At 44.0% G+C, this 21,970-nt stretch overlaps 1 protein-coding gene across 1 annotated transcript in view; it reads left to right on the top strand.

Moving 5' to 3' along the window:
- The window catches only part of PTPRT (protein tyrosine phosphatase receptor type T), an 816,693-nt gene that overhangs the window by 675,862 nt on the left and 118,861 nt on the right, over positions 1–21,970 (top strand). The window contains exon 16 of the mRNA XM_052650453.1: positions 16,028–16,176. Coding sequence (XP_052506413.1) covers positions 16,028–16,176 — 149 coding nt within the window. The remainder of the gene's footprint in view (positions 1–16,027; positions 16,177–21,970) is intronic.

Genomic DNA, 21,970 nt, shown 5'->3' with positions numbered 1-21,970 from the left:
TTTAAGAGGAAATATTGAAAGATTAATCTGACCAATACCTTGTTTTTACTGGGAGGATTTTGTTTTTGTAAAGAGTGAAAATATGGTTTTATTAAGGTTATCAGCCAAATTGAGCCTCCGGATTAAAGAAGGCTTGTTTTGTTTTGGAAAACAGCTTGGCAACAATACATTTTCCTAGAAATGGAGAAAAGCCAAGAATGCCTATACTTTATTTTACTTTGTTTTTGCTTCCCTGTGCCATTTATTATTTGGACATCTACTGATGAGAGCAAGAACTTCTGGTGAAAAATCTAAGTTTAGATATGGTTGATGTGGGATTTCATACATTCTTTTATACAATAAACCTACCATGAAAATGTAGGATCTAAGGTTTTTCCAGGAGGTCCATGGCTGATGCAAAGTGTATCCATCCACTGTATTGCCAGGCAGGTGTCCTCCAGCCATCCAGTCTGGGGACAGTTTACTGAATAAACCATGCTTCTGTAATCTCATCTCCTACTCCTTAAGGATTTTAAACAGCCTGAGCTCTGAAGAGTGAAGAGAATAGTACTTGAAACTAAGGAGCAGCATTGTATTAAAAGAACATGGATTCCATTTGCATTTGAACCCTGGACTCCTACTGTCTAACCTAACTTCTCCAAGCCTCTGTTTCCACATCTTATAAAAGGGGAATAGTAAGACCAAATTTGGAGGGTTTCTGTGAGAATTTATCAGGATTACACATGCAGCATCTGTTCTGTGTCTAGTACATTAGAAGGTGCTCAGCGCATTTTGTGTATTTTTTTTAGTCTCTTCAGTGAGGAAGTATCATTTTAAGTGTAAGGAAATGAAGGCTCACCATAGTGACCAGGGCACAGACTATAGGAAGAAAGAAATCTCTGAAACAGAGAGTTGCCAGTCACTAGTGCTGTGATCTTATCATGGCTTGGGAAGTGGGTATGACAATAATTCTGAAGAATTTATATGGCAGCAAAACTGATAAGAGTTACACCCTCTCAGACCAGGTAGGATAAGCGATGAGTAAGTCAGTCATCACTTATCCCATCAAAGTTGGTCCCTACCTGAAAGTTTATAACACATCGTTCCAAATTGTAATGAGGTTGGGGGACATCCCTTTCAATACACTCACTGCATAAAAGGGACAAGAATCAAACAGGAACAAGATTGATCATCTGTTTACAATTTTATGACATTTTATAATCTGCTTTGGAGAAATACGGACAGAGATTAAAGAGGGATAGGGTTAGGATTGCTTTATGACTTTTTAAAAATAGGTCTCTTGAGTCCCACTTCTAAGAGCAAACTTTTGTCTCTTAAGATGGTCTTGTTTAGAGTGTCTTATAAATAGGGCTATGCCATGGAGGGGATTTTATTCACATTCAGCTCTGCCAGACATAGAGAAATAATTTTATTTAAAAATGTACCCAGACGATTATGATAGTTAGCATGACAACAGGTGTCACGTTTCATTTTCTGAACAGTTAAGGTTTGAAGGCTTTCCCCCCTCCCTTCTTTCTTTAAGAATAAATGTACAATAGCATTTTAGAGTCAGCTTGTTTGTGTCTGTAAGAAATCCTGATGGGTTTTGATTGGGCTTGCATTGAATCTGTAGATCAGTCTGGTAAGATCTGTCATCTTAACAATATTGAGTTGTCTGGCCCAGGAACATGGTGTCTATTCATTTGCATGCGTCTACTTCAATGTCTGTAATCACCCTCTTATAGATTTTGGCATGCAGGCCCCATGCATATTTTGGTAGACATATACCTGAATGTTTCATGTGTGTGTGTGTGTGTGTGTGTGCAGTTATAAATGGTACTGTTCTTTTTATTTCACATTCTAACTGGTCATTGTTAAGTATAAATTAGACTGACTTTTGTATATAAAAAATAAATGTACATGGAAACAAACCAAAAAAGAAAAGAGAGGTCTTGGGTGGAGAAATAGTAACTTACTTCACGTACACAAGGCCATTGCATGAAAAGATGGAGGAGGCTAACCCAGACCAGGTACTTAGCAAAGTGTTAGTTCCCATCTGTCTTGCCTTCATATGTTCTGTGTTGCTCAAAAAAAGCCAGGCAGTATTAAGAGGATTTTGGAGCTTGAAACTGTGTAATAGTTAAGACCTTACGATTTAGTTCTAAGCAGACCTGGGTTTGGGTCTTGCTCTGCCATATACAAGCTGTGTAGTTCTGAGCACGTTTCTCACCCTTTCTGGTCTTCCTTTTCCTACACTGTAATATGGGGCTGATACAAGAAAGGTGGTAACCTGACCAGGGCTCAGTGCCTGGCACCTAGCAAATGCTCAGTGAGCTTTAGCTATTCTCCTTACTTTGGTTGTTAAGTTCCCGGAGGAAGATGCTGGAGGAGTGTAAAGAACTTCCTAACAATGCTTTTCCCACAGAACCAGTTGAATGTGCGGTAGTGAGGCTCCCATCACCAGACAATGGACCACCCCCTCTGTAGGATGCCACAGGGGAAGTCAGGCTTCCCCTCCTGAGAGCTTTCCCCTGTGTTGAGGGACTTCTTTACCATCATCACCCTCCACCGTCACTCATGGTAGCATTAGAAGCAAGTGGTAGCCATTCCAGGTCTCCCTGGAGTCATGTAAGACAGGGGTCCCCAACCTCCAGGAGCTAATGCCTGATGATCTGAGGCGAAGCTGATGTACTAATAATAGAAATAAAGTGCAGAATAAATGTAATGCACTTGAATCATCCCGAAACCATCTCCTCTCATCCATGGAAAAATTAGCTTCCACGAAACTGGTCCCTGGTGCCAAAAAGGTTGGGGACCACTACCCTAAGACTCTTGGCCCGCAGACACAAAGAGCTTAGAGCAGTAGACAGGAATGGTACCTGGGAAAAAGGCAAACACAGACCGCACGTATCTTTCCATCAGCTGCAGTTTATGACTGCACATTAAACTCCATTGCTTTCTTTCGGCGGCTGGTGTTGAGACCCGTCTTCTCCAGCCTGGTGCCATCCATTCTGGCTTTCCCCAGGAGCACAGACAGACCAGCCGCCTTTCTAGTGTACACTAATTAATTTATCTCATGCTTGTGATTTTACGGCGCATAAGTGCTGGAGCATTTCTGTTTATTCTTCTCCCCACAAAGCACCTCACATTGCATAAAGACCATGAATCTCCATGGCAAACGCCGGCTGTTTGGGGCTCAGGAACAGCCCACTGGCTGCCTGTCATCTTGCCGGCACTGCCTCTTGCAACCCCAGGAACAGCTCCATTCATTTATCCTTAATGACATTTTGACGTTTCAATCAGTTCATCAGATGTTCCTTGTGCAAGACTTCTCCCACACGGCCAGGCCAGGGTGCTCGGCCACTCTTAATGCATAATGCATGAGGCCAGTGCGCTGCTCAGTGAAGTGGACCTCTGATGGACCGATACATCTGCTGTGCACAAACTGTGTGTTCCTAACAGCCCTGGCTCCCCAGGTGACCCACACCACTGCTTCCAGAGCCATTTTCTCTATGTTTCCAGCTGGCTGAGCTCGGAGAAAGCTGGTCAGCTCAAGGAAGGATGTGCTGGTTCAGAAACATACCAGCACCGGTGCTGTTGGGTGGGGGGGGAGCAAGAGTGTGCCAAAGCCCTGCCTCACTCGAGGATTTAGAGTAGCTTAGATTCCACTGATTCAGGTGGAAGACACACCTATGACATCTAACATCTGAAGCTAACATCTCGAATTTCATTAAACTGGTGCTACTTAAAAATAATGATCATAAAGACATTCTCATAACAGTAATGGATATCAAAGAAGAAAGGAAAATTATCCTTAATACCTTCAGTCTAACACATCAGCTTAGACATACTTTCTCATAGTCATAATCACAGTGTAGATACAGTTTTATTTTCCAGTTTTTTTTTAACTTAATGTAATCCAGTTAGCACTTTCCTATGTGGTGACATAGTTATCATTTTTAATGGTGCCCCATCATTTTAATAGCTGTATAATATTCCATGCAGGGATGCACCATAATTCCCTGAATGGGCCCCCTATTGTTAGACATTTATGAGGCTGTAAGTGATCATTTTCTGTCCAAGAGAAGAATCTGAGGAGGCTGCGAAAGAGAGAGCAGGACTCTTCAGGCTGAAGAAATGAGGGTCAGATCCCACCTGGTCCCTTTACCTGTTTTAGGAGTTTAGGATTAACTCCGTGAGCCTCAGATTGCTCATCTCTGAAACAGAAGAAATAATCACCACTTTGTAGTGTTACTGTATGTGAGGATTACAGGTGGTTTCAAGGTACCTTAGCACATGGTGTGAGTGAAGTGAAGTGAAGTCACTCAGTCATGTCTGATTCTTTGCGACCCCATAGACTGTAGCCTGCCAAACTCCTCCACCCATGGGATTTTCCAGGCAAGAATATTGGAGTGGGTTGCCATTTCCTTCTTCAGGGGATCTTCCCGACCCAGGGATCAAACCCTGGTCTCCCGCACCACAGGCAGATTCTTTACTGTCTGAGCCACCGGGGAAGCCCTCGCGGTAGCACCTGCTGCTGCGGCTGCTGCTGAGCCGCTTCAGTCGTGCCCGACTCTGTGCGACCCCAGAGATGGCAGCCCACCAGGCTCCCTGACCCCGGGATTCTCCAGGCAAGAACACTGGAGTGGGTTGCCATTTCCTTCTCCAATGTATGAAAATGAAAAGTGAAAATGAAGTCGCTCAGTCATGCCTGACTCTTAGCGACCCCTTGGACTGCAGCCCACCAGGCTTCTCCATCCATGGGATTTTCCAGGCAAGAGTGCTGGAGTGGGGTGCCATTGCCTTATCTGGTAGCACATGCTAGTACTGACTAAATGTGAAGCTATTATGTCCATAGCTGTTCTTTCACCAGGGGATTTCAATCGGGGTCAGGGCAGGTCCGCCTACCCTACACTCCCCTCCCCCCAGGGACACTGGGCAATGTCTAAACGTATTTTTTTAACTTTTTATTTTGTATTGGATATAGCTGATTGACATGGTGTGATAGTTTCAGGTGGGAAGCACAGGGATTCAGCAACGCATATACATGTATCCATTCTCCCCAAACCCCCCTCCCCATCAGGGCTGCCACCTAACACTGAGCAGAGTCCCATGTGCTAGACCATTTCCGTATAGCAATGTGTGCCTGCCCATCCCCAGCTCCCTAACTGCTCCTTTCCCCTGTGCTTCTCCCTGGCAACTGGAAGTTCTTTCTCTAAGTCTCTCTCTCTGTTTTGTCAGTTTATTTGTATCATTTCTTTTTAGATTCCACATGTAATATATGTCATATGATATTTCTCCTTCTCTGTCTGACTTCACTCAGTATGACAATCTCTAGGTCCATGTTGCTACAAATGGTGTTATTTCTTTCTTTTTAATATTCCTGAGTAATATTCCACCGTGTGTATGTATCACATTTTCTTCTTCATCCATTCCTCTTTCAATGGACATTTTGGTCGCTTCCACGTCTTGGGTACTGTACACAGTGCTGTAGTGAACATTGGGGTGTATATATCCGTTCAGATCATGGTTTTGTCTGGATATATGCCCAGGAGTAGGATTGCAGGGTCATATGGTAGCTGTACTTTTAGTTTTTTAAGGAACCTCCGTGCTGTTCTCCATAGTGGCTGTACGGTTTAACATTCCCACCAACAGTGTAGGAGGTAAACACGTTTGACTGTCACACCTGGGGGTGGGAGAAGCTACTAGAATCTCTTGGGTGGAAGCTAAGGATGCAACTGGATATCTGCAGTGTACAGCACAGCCCCCTCAGCAAAGCATCATCCTGCCCAGAAGTCAGCATGCATGGTTGAGAACCAACCCCCAGCATCCATCATCTTCCAGTATTATCTACATAATATATTTTCCTTTTTTACTATTATTTTATTGGGATAAAATCCCAGGAAAATGGGAATGCTCAGCTAAAGGGTATATTATGCTTATTGGCAGTTTTAGGAGACCTGAGATGGGGGTGGGTGATGGAAAGAAGGTTTCAGGTGACTGATGGTGAAAAGATAGCCAATAAAGGGCATGTGTTCTCCCAGTGGGCAGGAGATGACACCCCACAGACACAGAGTTCTCCAAGATAGTCCCAGCATCTCCTAGAACGTTGGAAATGCACATTTTCAGGCCTTACCTCATACTCACCAAATCAGAAACCCGAAGAGTAGAGCCCAACCATCCCTGTATTAACATACTTCTGAGGTGATTCTAATGCACTCTCAGGTTTGTGAGTCACCACCATGCACCACTTGTAGCAAAAGGCCAACTTATAGAAGAGCAAGTAGATCCCTGGGTCAGGAAGATCCCCTGGAAAAGGGAATGGCTACCCACTCCCATATTCTTGCCTGGAGAATACCGTGGACACAGGAGCCTGGCTGCATACAGTCCATGGGATTGCATAGAGTCAGATATAGCTGAATGAGTAACACTTTCACTTCAAGGAAGAAGGAATGCACATGACCAGTATGAAGAAGGAGGAGAAAAAGAACCAGCATTTGCTGAGTGTCTATCACAAGTCAAGACTATGCTTAGGAATTAACACATTATTTCTAATCATCCTAGAAACTCTGTGAACTGGAGCTTATCAAAAGTCTTCCTACACATGAGTCTCACGGAGATGAAGACACAGTCATGCTCTGGTTCAAGCCAATCTAACCTGGGGCCAAAGTGCATGGTATTTCCACAGCACCAAGAATAGAGGGGGTGTTCACCTAGCCCAGGGGTTTGGAGCTCAGTGACCTGAGACCATTCAGGAAGTTCCCACTATCTGAGCCATAGATCCTGTCCTCACTTTCCTTCAAAGCATTGATTTCCTTCCCATTGCTTGCTGCTGCTGCTGCTGCTGCTGCTAAGTCGCTTCAGTCATGTCCAACTCTGTGCGACCCCATAGACGGCAGCCCCCCAGGCTCCCATTGCTTAGTATTTAACAAGCACTTATATGGAGCTTCTTTGGTAGGTGACAGATCCTATTGTAAGTACTTTAATATTTGTAAGTCAGCATCTATTGCAAATGGTTGTTGTGAGAATTCACTGTATTATTCCTATTTACCAGATGAGGAAACCTGAGTTACAAAGAGGCTAAGTTACTTCAACTCTGCCTCACCCTTTCATCTGTAAAATGGAATTAGTAATACTATTAATCTTCCAGAGTTATTAGGAGAATTAAAGAAGTTAATTATGTTTGTAATAGCCTTAAATAATGCCTAGAAAGTGAGCCAATGCGGGTTGTGAAAGAATTCACAGGTTTTTGTTCACTTTCCAAGAGAGGAAAAGGGTCAGTCACACAGAGCTGAATGACTGAGTTTCAAAGGGCATGGTGTAGAAAAGAGGGGGTGGTCCATAGTTGTATCTGGGCTGACCGTTCTTCAATAGGATGTGGTTTTTCTGAGAATCTAATTTCTTCAGTTATTTTGCAGTCCTCGGGTGTCTGAAAGAGACTTGATAGTGGACCTTGAGAGGCACTGCTCTATTTTGAACAATGTTAGATGGGTTTGCAGAAAGAAATAAGTGCTATTTGTATGTTCATTAAATAAATACAGTAAACTTAGGATTTATCGTTTCCTGGTTAGTATATTCATTTCCTAGGATTGCCGTAATAAGGTACCACAAACTGAGTGGCTTAAAACAACAAAATGTATTCTCTCACAGATCTGGAGGCTGGAAGTCCAAAATCAAGGAGTCTGTGGGGTCATGCTCCCCTTGAGATTCTGAGTAGACACTTTCTTGCCGCTTCCTCATTTCTGACGGAGGCTATAAACTCTTCAGTGTCCCTCGACTTGCAGTCGCCTCGCTCCATTCTCTGCCTCTGGCATTACACGGCCCCCTCCTTGTGTATCTCTAGCTAAATTCCCCTCTCCTTGTAAGAACAGTAGTCATACTGTATTAGAGCCACCTTAACTGGTTTACATCTGTAAGGAGCCTATTTCCAAGCCTGCATTGGCCACCAATTTTTCTTGTAGAAAACTTGAGATAAATTGTAAGCATTCTCATTTTTCTTGTATTATAGATATTTTAGTAGGATTTGGGGAGAAGTTTTAGAAACCACCATCTCATTAAGGAAATACTTCATTATTTTAACTTGAGGTTGCTGAGAATGGATATGAATGAACAAAACAAATGATACTAAATTGACTTTTTTCCTGTTGTATTAGTAAAATATTTCTAAAATTGTAAAATATCTATTTCTATAAAGATGCAGTAAAATTTTTGAGATGATAAAAATAAAAAGACCCTATTTCCAAATAAGGTCACATTCACAGAATATGAAAGTCCTAACCTCTGGCATGGGGCTTCAGTATATCTTTTACGGCAGCGGGTCCCAGTATTTTTTGCACCAGGGAATGGTTTCATGGAAGACAGTTTGTCCAGGGATTCAGGTAGAGGGAATGGTTTGGGGAATGATTCAAGCGCGTGGCTTTTATTGTGCACTTCATTTCTCTTACTATTACATCAGCTTCACCTCAGATCACCAGGCATTAGATCTGGGAGACTGGGGACCCTTGTTTTAGGGGAACACAATTTAACTGGAAACTGTCATTTTAAAAGCATCAGTTCTTGTAGTGGTTTTTAGATGCCAGTTCCCCCCACCCACCCCCGTAGTGACAACAGTACCAGAAAGCAGCAGTGGTGTATCCTTGGTAACTCACTGAGAGACCTGGAGACCTGGAGATGGCATCCAGCTGTCATAACTCCTGGCCATGGTCCTTCTATGGGGTAGGGACTCTTCATTAATTCCGATCTGCTGGAGACCTTGTTCTCAAGAATAGGGATATCAAACTTCATTATGCATTAGGATTGCTTGGAGTGTATATTACTCATCTAGAGTTTCTGATTCAGTTGGTCAGGAATGAGGCCAGAGAAATTGTATTTCTAGTATGTTCCCAGGTAGAGCTGATGATGCTGGTCCGGAGACTACTTGGAGAACCACTGTTCCACATTGGTGGTGCTTAAGCTTGGTGGCACATTACAACCACCTATGGAGCTTCTAGAAACCCAGATGGCCAGGCTGCACCCCAGACCAATTAAATTAGGATCTCATCAGTAATTTTAAAGCTCCCCAAATGATCTGTGCAGCCAAGGCTGAGAAGCGCAGCTCCAGAATACATCAAAGAATGTTTTTAGAGAAAAGCCATTCTTCAGGGTATCTATTTTAAAGGATTTGTATTTAATAAATAATGAGCCCATTTAAATCAACCATGGCTGTGTGCTGTATTTAAAATTTACCAGAGAGCACTTATTGAGTGCTTACTGTGTACCGTGCACTGGGGGAAATGCTTTGGTAAGTACTACACACCATTTAAATCTTCACAAACACCCTCGCTTCCTGGGGCACACTGATGCTACCTGCAGTTCTGCAGGCAGGAGGAAACTGACATGCAAAGGATTGAGTAACTTGCAAGAGCTCACGCAGCAAGTCTGAGATGGAGCCAGGTTTTGATGCCAGGCTGTCTGGCACCAAAGCTGATGTTAACTGCTGTGCCATCCTGCCTTCTGAGAGAAGAGGAAGTGGTGTGTTCACCTTTTAATCCTGCAGTTTTCCATATCCTCGTTTACACTGTCAGCTCTGCTGTGGGGTAGCCCAGCTTCTGCCTCAGTTACAGTCATTCTGAGTTAGTGGGATTTGGATTAATGAGGTTTTGCCGTATTCAACGAGGACTGGAATTGTTACCATGGATGGAATTTGCGCTTCTGATTTTGTCCCGAAAGGAGGAGTGGAGGAAAGTTAAAACAGGTGTCCTGAGCTGGCAGGCAGAAAGCAGGATAGGGCCCTGTGACTTCTGCCAACATGCCACATGCCTTGGCTAAGCACCCCCTCTGTCTGGGCCTCAGTTTCTTTTATAAAATGAGAGAATGATGTAGTTCCTTTCCAGTTCTGACGTGTAAATTTAATGAGGTATTCAATCATGTCAGCACAGAAACATCCAGGCTTCACAGAGTACAACACTGGCTTTTAATAGGAGTAGAGTTTCAGCAGTTTTCTTTGTCTGCCTCCTGCGGGTGGACATCTCTCTGGCTCCAGGGTTCCAGTCTTTGTGTTTAAAGTCTGTCCAGAGATGCCAGTAGACGGTGGGTCAAGGAAAGCCCTATGGGAAGGGAAAGAGAGCCTGGTCAGTGTCTCCCCTGGAGAGTGGGCATGACTCTTCACATCCAGGGAAGAGCCCTGTGGAATTCCAGCACCCTCTCTCATTTGGCGGGGTTCTCCTGTTCTCTGTTGACACGCGCAGGATTTTGCAGGATCCAGATGCTGGAATCACTTATCACCTCTTTTCCAGATAGTTTCTCAGTCTCTACTTGAATTCCTCCAATAATGGGGAGCTCATTACTTTCAAAAGCTTACACAGAGCATGAGTCTTGTCTGGCTTTTCACGTCATGGTATCCTGTGCTAACAGCCACTGGTACAAAGCAGGTGCTCATTAAGTATTTTTTTCAAAAAACTAATATGCACAGAGAAATAAACTACTACCTTTGAGGAGGAGATGATGATTTCTAAGAGCAGCGGGCCTTTGAGTTGGTCCCTAAAAGGTGAAGAGAAAGTAGCCGAAGAAGAAAACATGGGAACGTCAATGCAGGCATTAGGCTCTTCTGAAGGAGACCCAAGCAGTTCTACTTTATTCTGTCTTATTTATTGATGTGTTTTGGCCTGCACTGGGTCTTTGTTGCTTTGCAAGGACTTTCTCTGGTTGTGGCAAGCAGGGGCCACTCTTGGTTGCAGTGCGTGGCTTTCGCTGTGGTGGCTTCTCTTGCTGCGGGAACACAGGCTCTCGGTGCACCGGCTTCAGGAGTTGCAGCTGACGGGCCCTCGAGTGCAGGCTCAGTGGTTGTGGTGCAACAGGCTTAGTTGCTCCATGGCATGTGGCATCTTCCAGTGCCAGAGAGCAAACCCATGTCCCCTGCATTGGCAGGCAGATTCTTATCCACCAGGGAAATCAAAGCAGTTCTACTTTACTAGAAATTTCTTCCTTGTGTCCAGCCAACATGGTGGTTCTAATTCTGCCCTCTGGGGCCACACAGAGCCAGGGACCCCATATGTGAAAAGAGCGTTCCAGAATATTTCCTTTCCATGAGAAACATCCCCGTGTGTTTCAGACACTTCTTCCTCCTGTCATACCATGGTTCTGGGACCTTTCACAGCCTACAGTTCTCTCCATTGAGCCATTCCACCTGCCACCCTCCCTTACAAAGACTGTTACTCAGGATTCACAGAACTCACCGTGGACACGTCCCCAGCCACCAGCCCTCACTCAGCTAACAAGCAAAGGTCAGGGAGACCTCCCAGTGGTCTGTCATATTACATTGTCCCAACCTGTCAGAAGCAGGGAACTTGGATTGCTATGTCTTGAAACGTTCTTCATCTCTCCAAGGACCAAGCAGAGAAATAGATAGGCTTGTGCAACGCCTGCTTTCTAACAGCTCTCGGTACTCCCTGCTGGTGAAACTGTGTGACCCAATTGGAAGGTATCTCAGAACAACTAGAGAAAAAAATTCCAAGTTCAGCAAGTCACAGGTACTTGAGTCTTATGGGATCTGAGGACTTCGTGAGTTATACGACCCATGCCATGTTCCATGTGGCTGTCATAGAAGGTTTTTTTTTTTTTTTTTTTAAGCATTCTATTGCTATGGCCATTCTGTGGGCTGTGAGGGAGAAAAAGAAGTCTCTGCCTTCTATGTATATTCCATCATTTCTTCAGACATCCTAGGAAGGAAATGCTAAGTTGTTAGACAAAACTATTCATTAAGCAGAAATATTTCAGGTCCCCAACTAATTTCATGCAACTTTTTCTTCCTCTTTCCTTGCATATATCTGTTTTTAAGTGGTCATAATTTTTAGTCAGAGGAGAATGACAGTCTTTTCTGCGCTTCAGATTGTAGACTTTACCGGCTACATGCCAGACACTCAGCAAGAGGTTGGAGTAGGTCCAGGAGGTTGGAAGAAGTTCACCCAAGAGGTGCTTGCCTTCCTGGGTAGGAGAGTTGAATCACTGCAATTGGGTTAGTCAAGTGCTTAGTTCACATGGCAACGAGGCCCTCCATGATCCCCTAACAGGGTCCAAACCAGCTATTTGCTGCTCTCCTCTCGCCGTATGTATTGTTCCTTCTTGGCTTTCATCACGTTTGTGATTTTACATCGATTTCTATATTTCCCCGTCTAGTGCCTGTCTCTGTCATTAGTCTCTGTGTCCTAGGAAGGTGAAGGTCATGTTTGGTGTTTGCCACTGTGATCTTCCATCAAGCAGAGACTGGCACATGTAGGGGCTAAATAAATGTGTTCAGTGGAAGAGTCCACCCAGAAGAGAGAACCGTATATCTTTTGGGGGAGCAAGAGAAGATGTGACATCTGAATGCCACTGAGTCTTGAATGATAAAGAGGAGGTGGTCCGGGGAGAAGAACAGGGGCACACTGAGGAGTAAGGAGTATTGAGGAATGCTTAGGAGAAGGGAGTGAGGGAGCTAGTGTTTCCAAAGAGGAGATGCATGTGGAAGATAAGGTCAAGTTAAAGCCTGGAGCCATACGCTTGAGGGTCTGATATGCCCCACTCACTAGTTTGGATGCTCCCCTCTCTTTAGGAAGAAGAGGGAGGGGAATCAGATAAGTTCTGTGACCACAGGAGTGAATACGATCTCCCCTAAATTACTTTTTTTTTTTAAACTATTTATTTATCTGACTGTGCTGGGTCTTAGTTGAGGCACACAGGATCTTCGATCTTCATTGCAGCACACAGGATCTTTAGTTGCAGCTTGCAAACTCTCAGTTGCAGCGTGTGGGATCTAGATCTGGGACCAGGATTCGAACCTGGGCCCCCTGCATTGGGAGCATGGAATCTCACCCACTGGACTACCAGGGGAGTTCCCCTAAATTACTAGGATGGTTTTTAATACTTAAATTATGAATAAGATCCCCAAAGTACGGTTTTATGTTTTATTTCCTTCTACATACCTTTCATTTCCATTTTGTAGCTGCAACACCTGTCTACATATTTTTAAATTTTAGGTAGCATCATCATTACCATGAAAACATCCTGTTAACCATGGGCTAAAAACGAAGACTGTGAAAAACCCGAGTTGTCCAATTTTTAAATATATGCTTTGGAGAGGCTCCATTTAAAAAATTTTTTTACCCAGATGTTCAGAGCTACCCAAACATTACTATAAAATGCCACTTTTCATAGAGGCAGCCAAGGTCTTTTTATTATTATTATGCCTTTGGAAACCAATGATTTATGCCTAAGACAACTCTCTCCATATTATTTTACCCTGAATAGAATGAGGTTGGTTGGGAGTTCTGCCCTAAGGAAATATCAAAACCCCAATACATACTCATTTATAGTTCGAAAGTGAACTCTCTTATCAGATTTCCTTTTATTTCCTGCTGGGGCAGTATGAACAGAACTCAGATGGAGGCAGAGGATCTGCTGTATATCTTTTCAAATTTATGATTAAGAAGGTCACATATGCATTTTTAAACACACTCCTTTTTGATAATAAATGAAGAATGAAACTGTGAAATGTCATCAGAAGCCGAATTACTCGTTTTTCTTTCATTCACATACCCCTGCCTGCTGGCTGATTGCCTGCCAGTGGTGAGGAAAGGCCCAAGTAACCGAATGCTTCATTTCTTACGGTTTTGCTGTCTGCCTGGAATAGTCTCACTAGTGGAGCAGCGTGCCTGTGGCCAGAGCATTTTAACCGGAAGATGCACTTCTATTCCTGAGCCCCCTTCCTTGCCCCAGGACAATTTTTTAAAAATGAATAATTCCGTTTTAGGCTGCGTTTGTCTTCAAACTGTGGCCAGAATGAGAGAAGTGAAAGCTCTTCTCTTCCCAAGTCCAGACCCACTCGAGATGCTTCTCTTTTATGTTCTGTGTCTATAAAGCAAGCTCTGAATGGATGCCATGCCTTTGGCATGAGGCACTCTAACAGATCATAGCAGGAGGCGAGGATGTAATCAGGAGATCTGTGCCTCTGAGTCCCTTCCTGTGAGGTCATCCAGCACTGCTGGATCCTTTGGGAGGAGATCACTGCTTCTACACAGGCGGCCTCCTCTTCACAACACCTTTTGGGTCCTGGTGGCTGCTCCCTCTGCTTGTCCCTCTGGACCCACAGATGATAAACAGCTCTCCTGTCACTGTATTATACCTCGAGTTCCACAGAGTTGCAAAGAGTCGGACATGACTGAAGTGGCTTAGCCTGCAAGCATGTATGCAAAAGTTTCTAAAATATTCCTGTGTGTGTATGTGTGCGTGTGTGCACACACAGATATCAGTCATATCTGACTCTCTGTGACCCCATGAACTATATAGCCTGCCAGGCTCCTCTGTCCTAGAATTTTCCAGGCAAAAATACTGGAACTGCTTGCATTTCCTGCTCCAGGGGATCTTCCTGACCCAGGGTTCGAACCCGCATGTCTTGCATCTCCTGCATTGGCAGACAGATTCTTTACCACTCTGCCACCTGGGAAGCCTAGGTTTATCATTGCATTTAATACCTCCTCTGACAGGGGTTCATTACCTCTTAAAACTGCCTATTTCATTATCAGATGGGCTCAGCTTTGGAAATTTTCTATGCAGTGCTGAATGTGACCTCTCTGGAACATCTGTTCTTTCTGTGTTAAAGTAAGAGTGACCAGGATTGAATTTGAAGTCAAGCCCTGTGAAAAGTGGAGCGAGAGACCTGAAAGAATTTGCCCTTCAGATATTTGATGTGCAACCCATAGCTTTGCGTATCATAGGAGCAAAGTTACTATGTTTAGATGGGTACGTATTGGGTAAACTCAGAGGGACGAGGTTTTTTTTATTTACAAATATTTGAAGAACTGCCATGTGCAGGTTAGTCATAGTTTCATATCTCTGACAATAAATCTAAGACCCAATAATTGACATTTAAAGGGAGTAGATTTCAAATCCACACAAGAACTTTTAACTCTCAGTCTCCTAGTGAGGTGCCAAAGTCTCCATCACTTGATATAATACGGGGGGGAGTGTGGGATTCCACAGCAGGCCTGTGGAGAGAGGACTCCTGCAGTGGAATGCAGCTGAATCAGTGGTGATGATACAAAAGCAAGAAGAGCAGCTGCCACATGTCCAGCATTCGCTGTGTGCCAGGCACCGTGCTCCATACACATTATCTCACTTAGTCCTCATTTAATTCCTCTGAGGTTGGCCTGTGAAGTTCAGAACATAACGAGGTTAAGGAACTTGCCCTGCCTCATGCAGCCACAGGCCACATGGAGGGAAGATATGAACCCAGGTCTGTCTGATGCCAGAGCTGATGGTTTCAATCCCAGTGGTTGGTGTTAGAATCACCCGGGGAACTTGCTGGCCATACAGACATTTAGTCCTTGTCCTACTTGTATGACTCAGGGATCTGGGGGCTTTTTCCGCTGGGTGATTCTGGTGTACACGAGTTTGAGCATGGCTGCTCCAGGTCGCCATCATCATTGTCACCATTATTCTAAATGCCCATCTGGCTCTGAGGGTTCTTATAGGGATGACTGTACATCTAGTTCTGCTTTACCTTTTTTTTTTAATTTAAATTTATTTTAATCTGATTTAACTTTTATCCTTTTGAGCTATAGGGCTAACTAACGTCCACTCTTACCCCCTGTCCCCACCAGCCCCTACTTCAATCCATCATTGTTTTGTGGGTTATTTTATGAGCTCAATCATGGAGAAGGGCCAGACTTCATTATGCATATCCTTCAGAGCCCCATAAGACAAATTCCACATGACCACGTCTCCCTTTTAAAGTTAGAGAAATGTTATGGAAATCTCATTATTTCCCATTTTAAGCTCAGTAAAGAACACACCATTTGTTGGGGGTGAGGCAGAATGAATGTCATATTTCTGAAACTGAAGCCATTAAAAGTTTCAGGATGACTTAGGCTTATCCCACCTTGACCTTGGAGGACCTTCCTTGACCCTGTTTCTGGGCAATGCCCCAGGGTTTGGGGGTTGAGGATGGGTGGGAAAAGAGCAGTCTGAACTTCCAGCCCTTTGAAGCAACTGTCACTATCTGACTGTGATTTTTCCCCTTGCACATGTCCCAAAGGAAGCTGGCCAAGAAGCAGAAGGAGACCCAGAGTGGAGCGCAGAGGGAAATGGGGCCCGTGGCCTCGGCCGACAAACCCACTGCCAAGCTCAGCTCCAGCCGCAATGATGAAGGCTTCTCCTCTAGCTCACAGGATGTGAATGGATTCGGTAAGTTGGGCCAACCAAGGGGAAGGGGATATCTGTGGTCCAGCTTGACCCTGGTACCTGTGCTATTGACCCCTCCCAGTGTCAGGTGCTGTAGGACATGGGGGCTGGATGCTTCCCTGGGATCATCAGGATGAAATTTCCCTGACAAAGACTGGGGGCACCCATCCAGAATCCATCCCAAAGCAGATGGAAATAACGGCAAGTCATCTTAACTTCTGCTTGTGCACAGAAAGCAGGTTAAAACTAAGAAACAAGAAGGAGAGCAGGATTACACACTTAAGGAGAAAAATATGCCATACTGAATTGCTCATCGTAGAGTTCTCAAAGCAGTGTTTCACATAAACCATGAAAGGTAAATGACTTATGGGTTACGACTCTCTCCATTTCTCAGCTTAGGAAACTGAGGCTCAGAGAAGTGCTTTCTCCAAAGCCCCATGGTTGACGAGTAACTCATTCAGTCCTGGAATCCGTGCCTACCCAGCCTTGCCCAGTTCCCAAGTGGCATTAAGTCAAAAGCAATGGTGTTCTTATGCAGAGTTAACACAGGATCTCAAGCTAATAGAAGTGGCCACGGTTTCAGGGTTGACCCCTGTCCAAAGGAGAACCTCAGGACTAGTAACCTAAAGCCATCTTGGCAATCAGACTCAAGAGAGCTGACTTTTGCTCTTATGTTTCTGAAAGCCAGTTCTTTTTCTAGTTTTCATGGAAATGCTGGATTCCCCAGCCTCTGCTCCGAATTGGGGAAAGCAGGAAACCTAAAGGAATATGAACAGAGACACGTGTTCTCTCCACACTGTGCCATTGGCAAAGGGAAGAAATCATATTTTGTAAAAATCACTTCATTATTGTTATTGTTCACTGTTCAGTCAGGAGGTTGTGTCTGATTATTTGTGATTCCGTGGACTGCAGCATGCTAGGCTTCCCTGTCCTTCACTATCCCCCACACTTTGCTCAAACTCATGTCATTGAGTCGATGATGCCATCCAACCATCTCATCCTCTGTCATCCCCTTCTCCTCCTGCCCTCAATCTTTCCCAGCATCAGGGTCTTTTCCAATGAGTCTGCTCTTTGCATCAGGTGGCCAAAGTATCGGAGCTTCAGCATCAGTCCTTTCAGTGAATATTCAGGATTGGCTGGTTGGATCTCCTTGCAGTCCAAGGGAATCTCAAGAATCTTCTCCAACACCACAGATCGAAAGCATCAGTTCTTCAGCGCTCAGCTTTCTTTATGGTTCAACTCTCACATTCATACATGACTACTGGAAAAACCATAGCTTTGACTAGACAGACCTTTGTCAGCAAAATAATATCTCTGCTTTTTAATATGCTGTCTAAATTGGTCATAGCTTTTCTTCCAAGGAGCAAGCGTCTTTTAATTTCATGGCTTCAGTCCCCATATGCAATTATTTTAGAGCCCAAGAAAATAAGAAAACAATGTTTCCATTGTTCCCCATCCATTTGCCATGAAGTGATGGGACCAGATGCCATGATCATCATTTTTTGAATGTTGAGTTTTAAGCCAACTTTTTCACTCCCCTCACCCAGTGGTTCTTTGGTTCCTCTTTGCTTTCTGTCATTAGAGTGTTATATTCTGCATATCTGAGGTTGTTGATATCTCTCCCTGCAATCTTGATTCCAGCTTGTGCTTTATCCAGCCTGACATTTCTCATGATATACTCTGCATATAAGTGATATAAGCATGGTGACAATATACAGACAGCCTTGGCATACTCCTTTCCCAATTTTGAACCAGTCCATTGTTCCATGTCCAGTTCTAACTCTTGTTTCTTGACCTGCATACAGGTTTCTCAGAAGGTAAGTAAGGTGGTCTGGTATTCCCATCTCTTTAAGAATTTTCCACAGTTTGTTGTGATTCACACAGTCAGAGATTTTAGCATAGTCAATGAAGCAGAAGATGTTTTTTGCAATTCCTGAACCCCATGAACAGTATGAAAAGGCAAAAACAAAAACACATGGATAAGATCAATTTGGGATGACGGGGGTCTATGAGAGGATGAAGACAGAAAGGAAACAAGCACTTATGGACCACCTTTGTCCACACCACCGCCTGTGAGATGCTTTCTATGCTTGTTCCCATTTTATAGATGATGCATCCAGAGTTCAGTGTTTGGCTGACCTTCCCACTGGTACACAGCTGTTTCCTGGTGGATCCAGGATCCGAGGCTACCGCAGACCCCTGATTCCTAATCTCACGCACAGCACAGCACCTAGCTGAGGAAGTTTACAAAACCCATGTATCTAGGCCCCGCACCTTACTTGCTGAATCAAAACCTCCTGGGGCACCAGGAGTGGGAGTGGGACTCAGGGATATAGATTTTGTAAAAGCCACGCGGGGGGTTCTTACTTGGTTAGAAGCACTGAACTTTGAAAGAGGCAGCAGAGGTTTTCAAATACTGACGTGCTGCCTTAGGAAAGAGATTTTGCTTGAAACATATGATTGAAAAAAAAAGTAAAATGAACACCCATACACCTTTTACCTAGGTTCACCAGTTGTTCACAATTTGCAACTTTGGCACTCACTCTCCCTCTCTTTTTCTCTCTCTCATACACACACACGGTACACATACACACAGTATATACACACTATATATACACAATTTTCTGAACCATCTAGATGTAAGTTTTGGACATTGTGATACTCCCACCTCCAGAAAATTCAGCACGTTTCCTGAGAATGAGGACAGCTCTTCAGCATAATCGCAGTAAAATTATCTTACCCAAGAAATGTGACCTTGTTTCAGTCTCTGATAGACCAGTCCATCGCTGAATTTCCCCCGTGGCCCTAAAATGCTCTCTCTTATTTGTTACTATCTTTTGGATCCAGGATTCAGTCAAGGTGCTCACTTTATATTTGACCTCCACATTTCCATCACCTTTTTATCTACAATGTTCTCTCACCTTTAGTTTTCCTTTCAGGATACTGACACCTTTTAAAAATCCAGGCCAGCTGTCCAATACTCCTGAGTCCAGATTCGTCTGAATTTTTTCATCATGACCATATTCAGGTTAAACGTTTTGGCAAAACTGCTGCACGGTGACATTGTGTACATACTTCCCTTTGCATCATTTCAGTAGAAACTATCACTCTGCTAAACTATCACAAAGCTATCACTTTTCCCGCTCTTGGTGATGCTAAGTTTGAGCACTTATTAAATTTGAGAATTGGGCAGAGTCTTAACAGTACATACTGATTATTTCATGAGCAAATATTTAGCTTGTGTTCCTCAGAGAGCAGAGCAAGTTTACAGTCTGCCTAACCACAAAGTCAGTTCTTTTTGAAAAAAAAAAAATCTGTTTCCTTTTGGTTGTGCGGAGTCTCTGTCACCTCGAGGACTTTTCTCTAGCTGCAGCGAGCAGGGGCCATGCTCCAGGAGCAGTGTGCGGGCTTCTCTTTGCCGCGGCTTCTCTCACTGGGAGCACAGGCTCTAGGCCACGTGGGCTCAGTGGTCACGGCTCCCGGGCCCTGGAGCTCAGGCTCAAGAATTGTGGCGCGTGGGCTTAGTTGCTCCTCGGCAGGTAGGATCTTGCCTGATCAGGGATCGAACCCACGTCTCCTGCATTGGCAGGCAGATTCTTTACCAGTGGGCCACCAGGGAAGCCCACTCTCCCCACAGAGTCAGTTCTGAATCCATTCTCCACACAGGTGAATTTCTGGGATTCGTACATTCCAGCAGAGGGCAGGAGAGGCAGAAAAGGGGATGGTAGGGAACTGGGCTTGGTTTCTCCTTGTAGGTGCACGCTGAGCGCCCCCCACCCCATGCCCTGCCTCTGACTGTGTTAACTTGTCACTGACTCTCCTGCTTTTGTTCTGGGCAAGGGAGTTCACTAGCAGGTCTAGCAGTTGGCACGTGCTGGCCAAGTGGCACCTATTGACCAAACTCTTTCCCGTCCAGGCCAAGCACTTGTGCACACTTATTCCATTTGTAAAAATGTCGTGGGAGGATTGTGAAGACCAAAGAGATGTGGTCAGAGACACATGACAGACATGATGACACCCAACTTATAGGCATTTGACCACGAGTGCAAACCTGGGGAACACCAGTTTCTTGGATTTCAAGGGGAAAATACCGCTTTCATTTCCCCCATGGGCTAAAGCTTGGACTGTTTAAGATGAAAGCACCCAAGACTGGGATGGAGTGGCTGGCCAGTGTGGAAGAAGCGGCAGATCCAATCAAATCTAATTAGATGTTTTAAAGTCCAGATACAATCTTTCCAAGATTGATGTGTGTGTGTTTTATATTTATATACACACAGGCATGATATGCATACATACACAGACATGTGTGTATATATACATATTGGATGTGCATTTATTTTAATATTGTTTTTAAGAAAGAAAAAATTCAATCAACATTATACTCAGTCATTAAGACATTTTTGCATTTGTATGAATCAACGAGTAGTTAGGATTCTGTCTATTTATCTGGTATCCTCAGGCTAGAACCACAGACATGTTCTGGAGATTCTTTTGAATGCCCTGAAATGCATCAGGTACCTTTTAAAATGCTCTGTGGAACCACTTGGATGTGATTTGAGGGGGGGGCGGAATGTAAGTAATGCTTACATTGGCGATGTGGAAATTGCTCCTGAAATCACCCTGATGTATGTAAAATTGAATCTATTTTTGTGACATTAGGAAAGTGACTGGCTTCTGCATCAGTGTCTTTAGGAGGCCCTGAGATTATTCACAAATGTTGAGGAAGCACTGAGCAGAGAATAGGTGTCACACTGGAAAAGATTACAGAAAAACCTGCCCTGAGCAATTATTTCATTACGGAACAGGTGGCCCCTGACCTGATTCAACCTTGGCACCCAACTGTGTGAGTTTGTTTTCCCGGATTTTCAATTCTAAGTGACCACTGAGTTCTACAGCATCCATTCCCTCAAGCCTCCCAATTTTGTAGAGGGCTAGTGACCTCCAGGATACAGGGGTGATGGCTCTCTGTCGGGTGGGCCGTTGCTCTGGAGAGCTTTGGCATTCTTGAAAAAGGAGTGCTTGTCAACAATGTCCATTGTTTTCCGTTTAAAGGATTGCTGGCTTTTATTAAGTAATCTCATTTTGATCTTATTGCCCTGTTTACCTGCTTGTTCTTTTTCTGAGATCTTTGGCTCACTGGGATCATTTTCTGGGTCTTTCTCCTAGTGCTTTCTTTTTTATATTCCTGTTTAAATCTTCCTTATGTCTTTTGTTCATAGTCTCACCCTCTGCTTGTTTATTTTCAACCCAAATCAAAATGCTTCAAAACAAATCACTGTTGAATTCTGTGATACAAGGCTTAGCTATCTATCCTTCCTGTAATAGCATTTGACAGACTCACTTGCCCATTGGGTACTGTTAGTAAACTCTATCTTCATTTTTTGCTTCTGTTCTATTGAATGGTTTCATGTCTGGTGGGTGAAGGCAGTTTATCTCTTAGGAGCATCCCATGCTGGGCCATCAAGCTAAAGAAGCAAGCATGGTTGAGGGTTTGAAAGAGACATTCAGTGGCCATTTTCTCATTGCTTAGTATATGCCTGTCCCATCCTGAGTCTCGAGCATAGTTTGGGGAGGGGCATAATTATAAAAATGAATAAAATGGGGCATCATCGCAAAAATAACAGGTGTTTCTACTTTTAAATTTTTCATAGTTTACAAAAGTTCTTTTGTAAAACCCTGGAGCTGTATATCCTTATTCCTGCACCATAAGAGAACTAGCAAGTTTATTCTTACCCCCATTCTACAGATGAAGAAACTGAGGTTCACAGACTCCATACCCCAAATCACACAGGCATTA

The sequence above is a fragment of the Budorcas taxicolor genome, chromosome 13, assembly GCF_023091745.1.
Source record: "Budorcas taxicolor isolate Tak-1 chromosome 13, Takin1.1, whole genome shotgun sequence".
Taxonomy (NCBI): domain Eukaryota; kingdom Metazoa; phylum Chordata; class Mammalia; order Artiodactyla; family Bovidae; genus Budorcas; species Budorcas taxicolor.
Note: the sequence above shows the minus strand (reverse complement) of the source record. Positions and strands in the feature narration are given on the sequence as shown.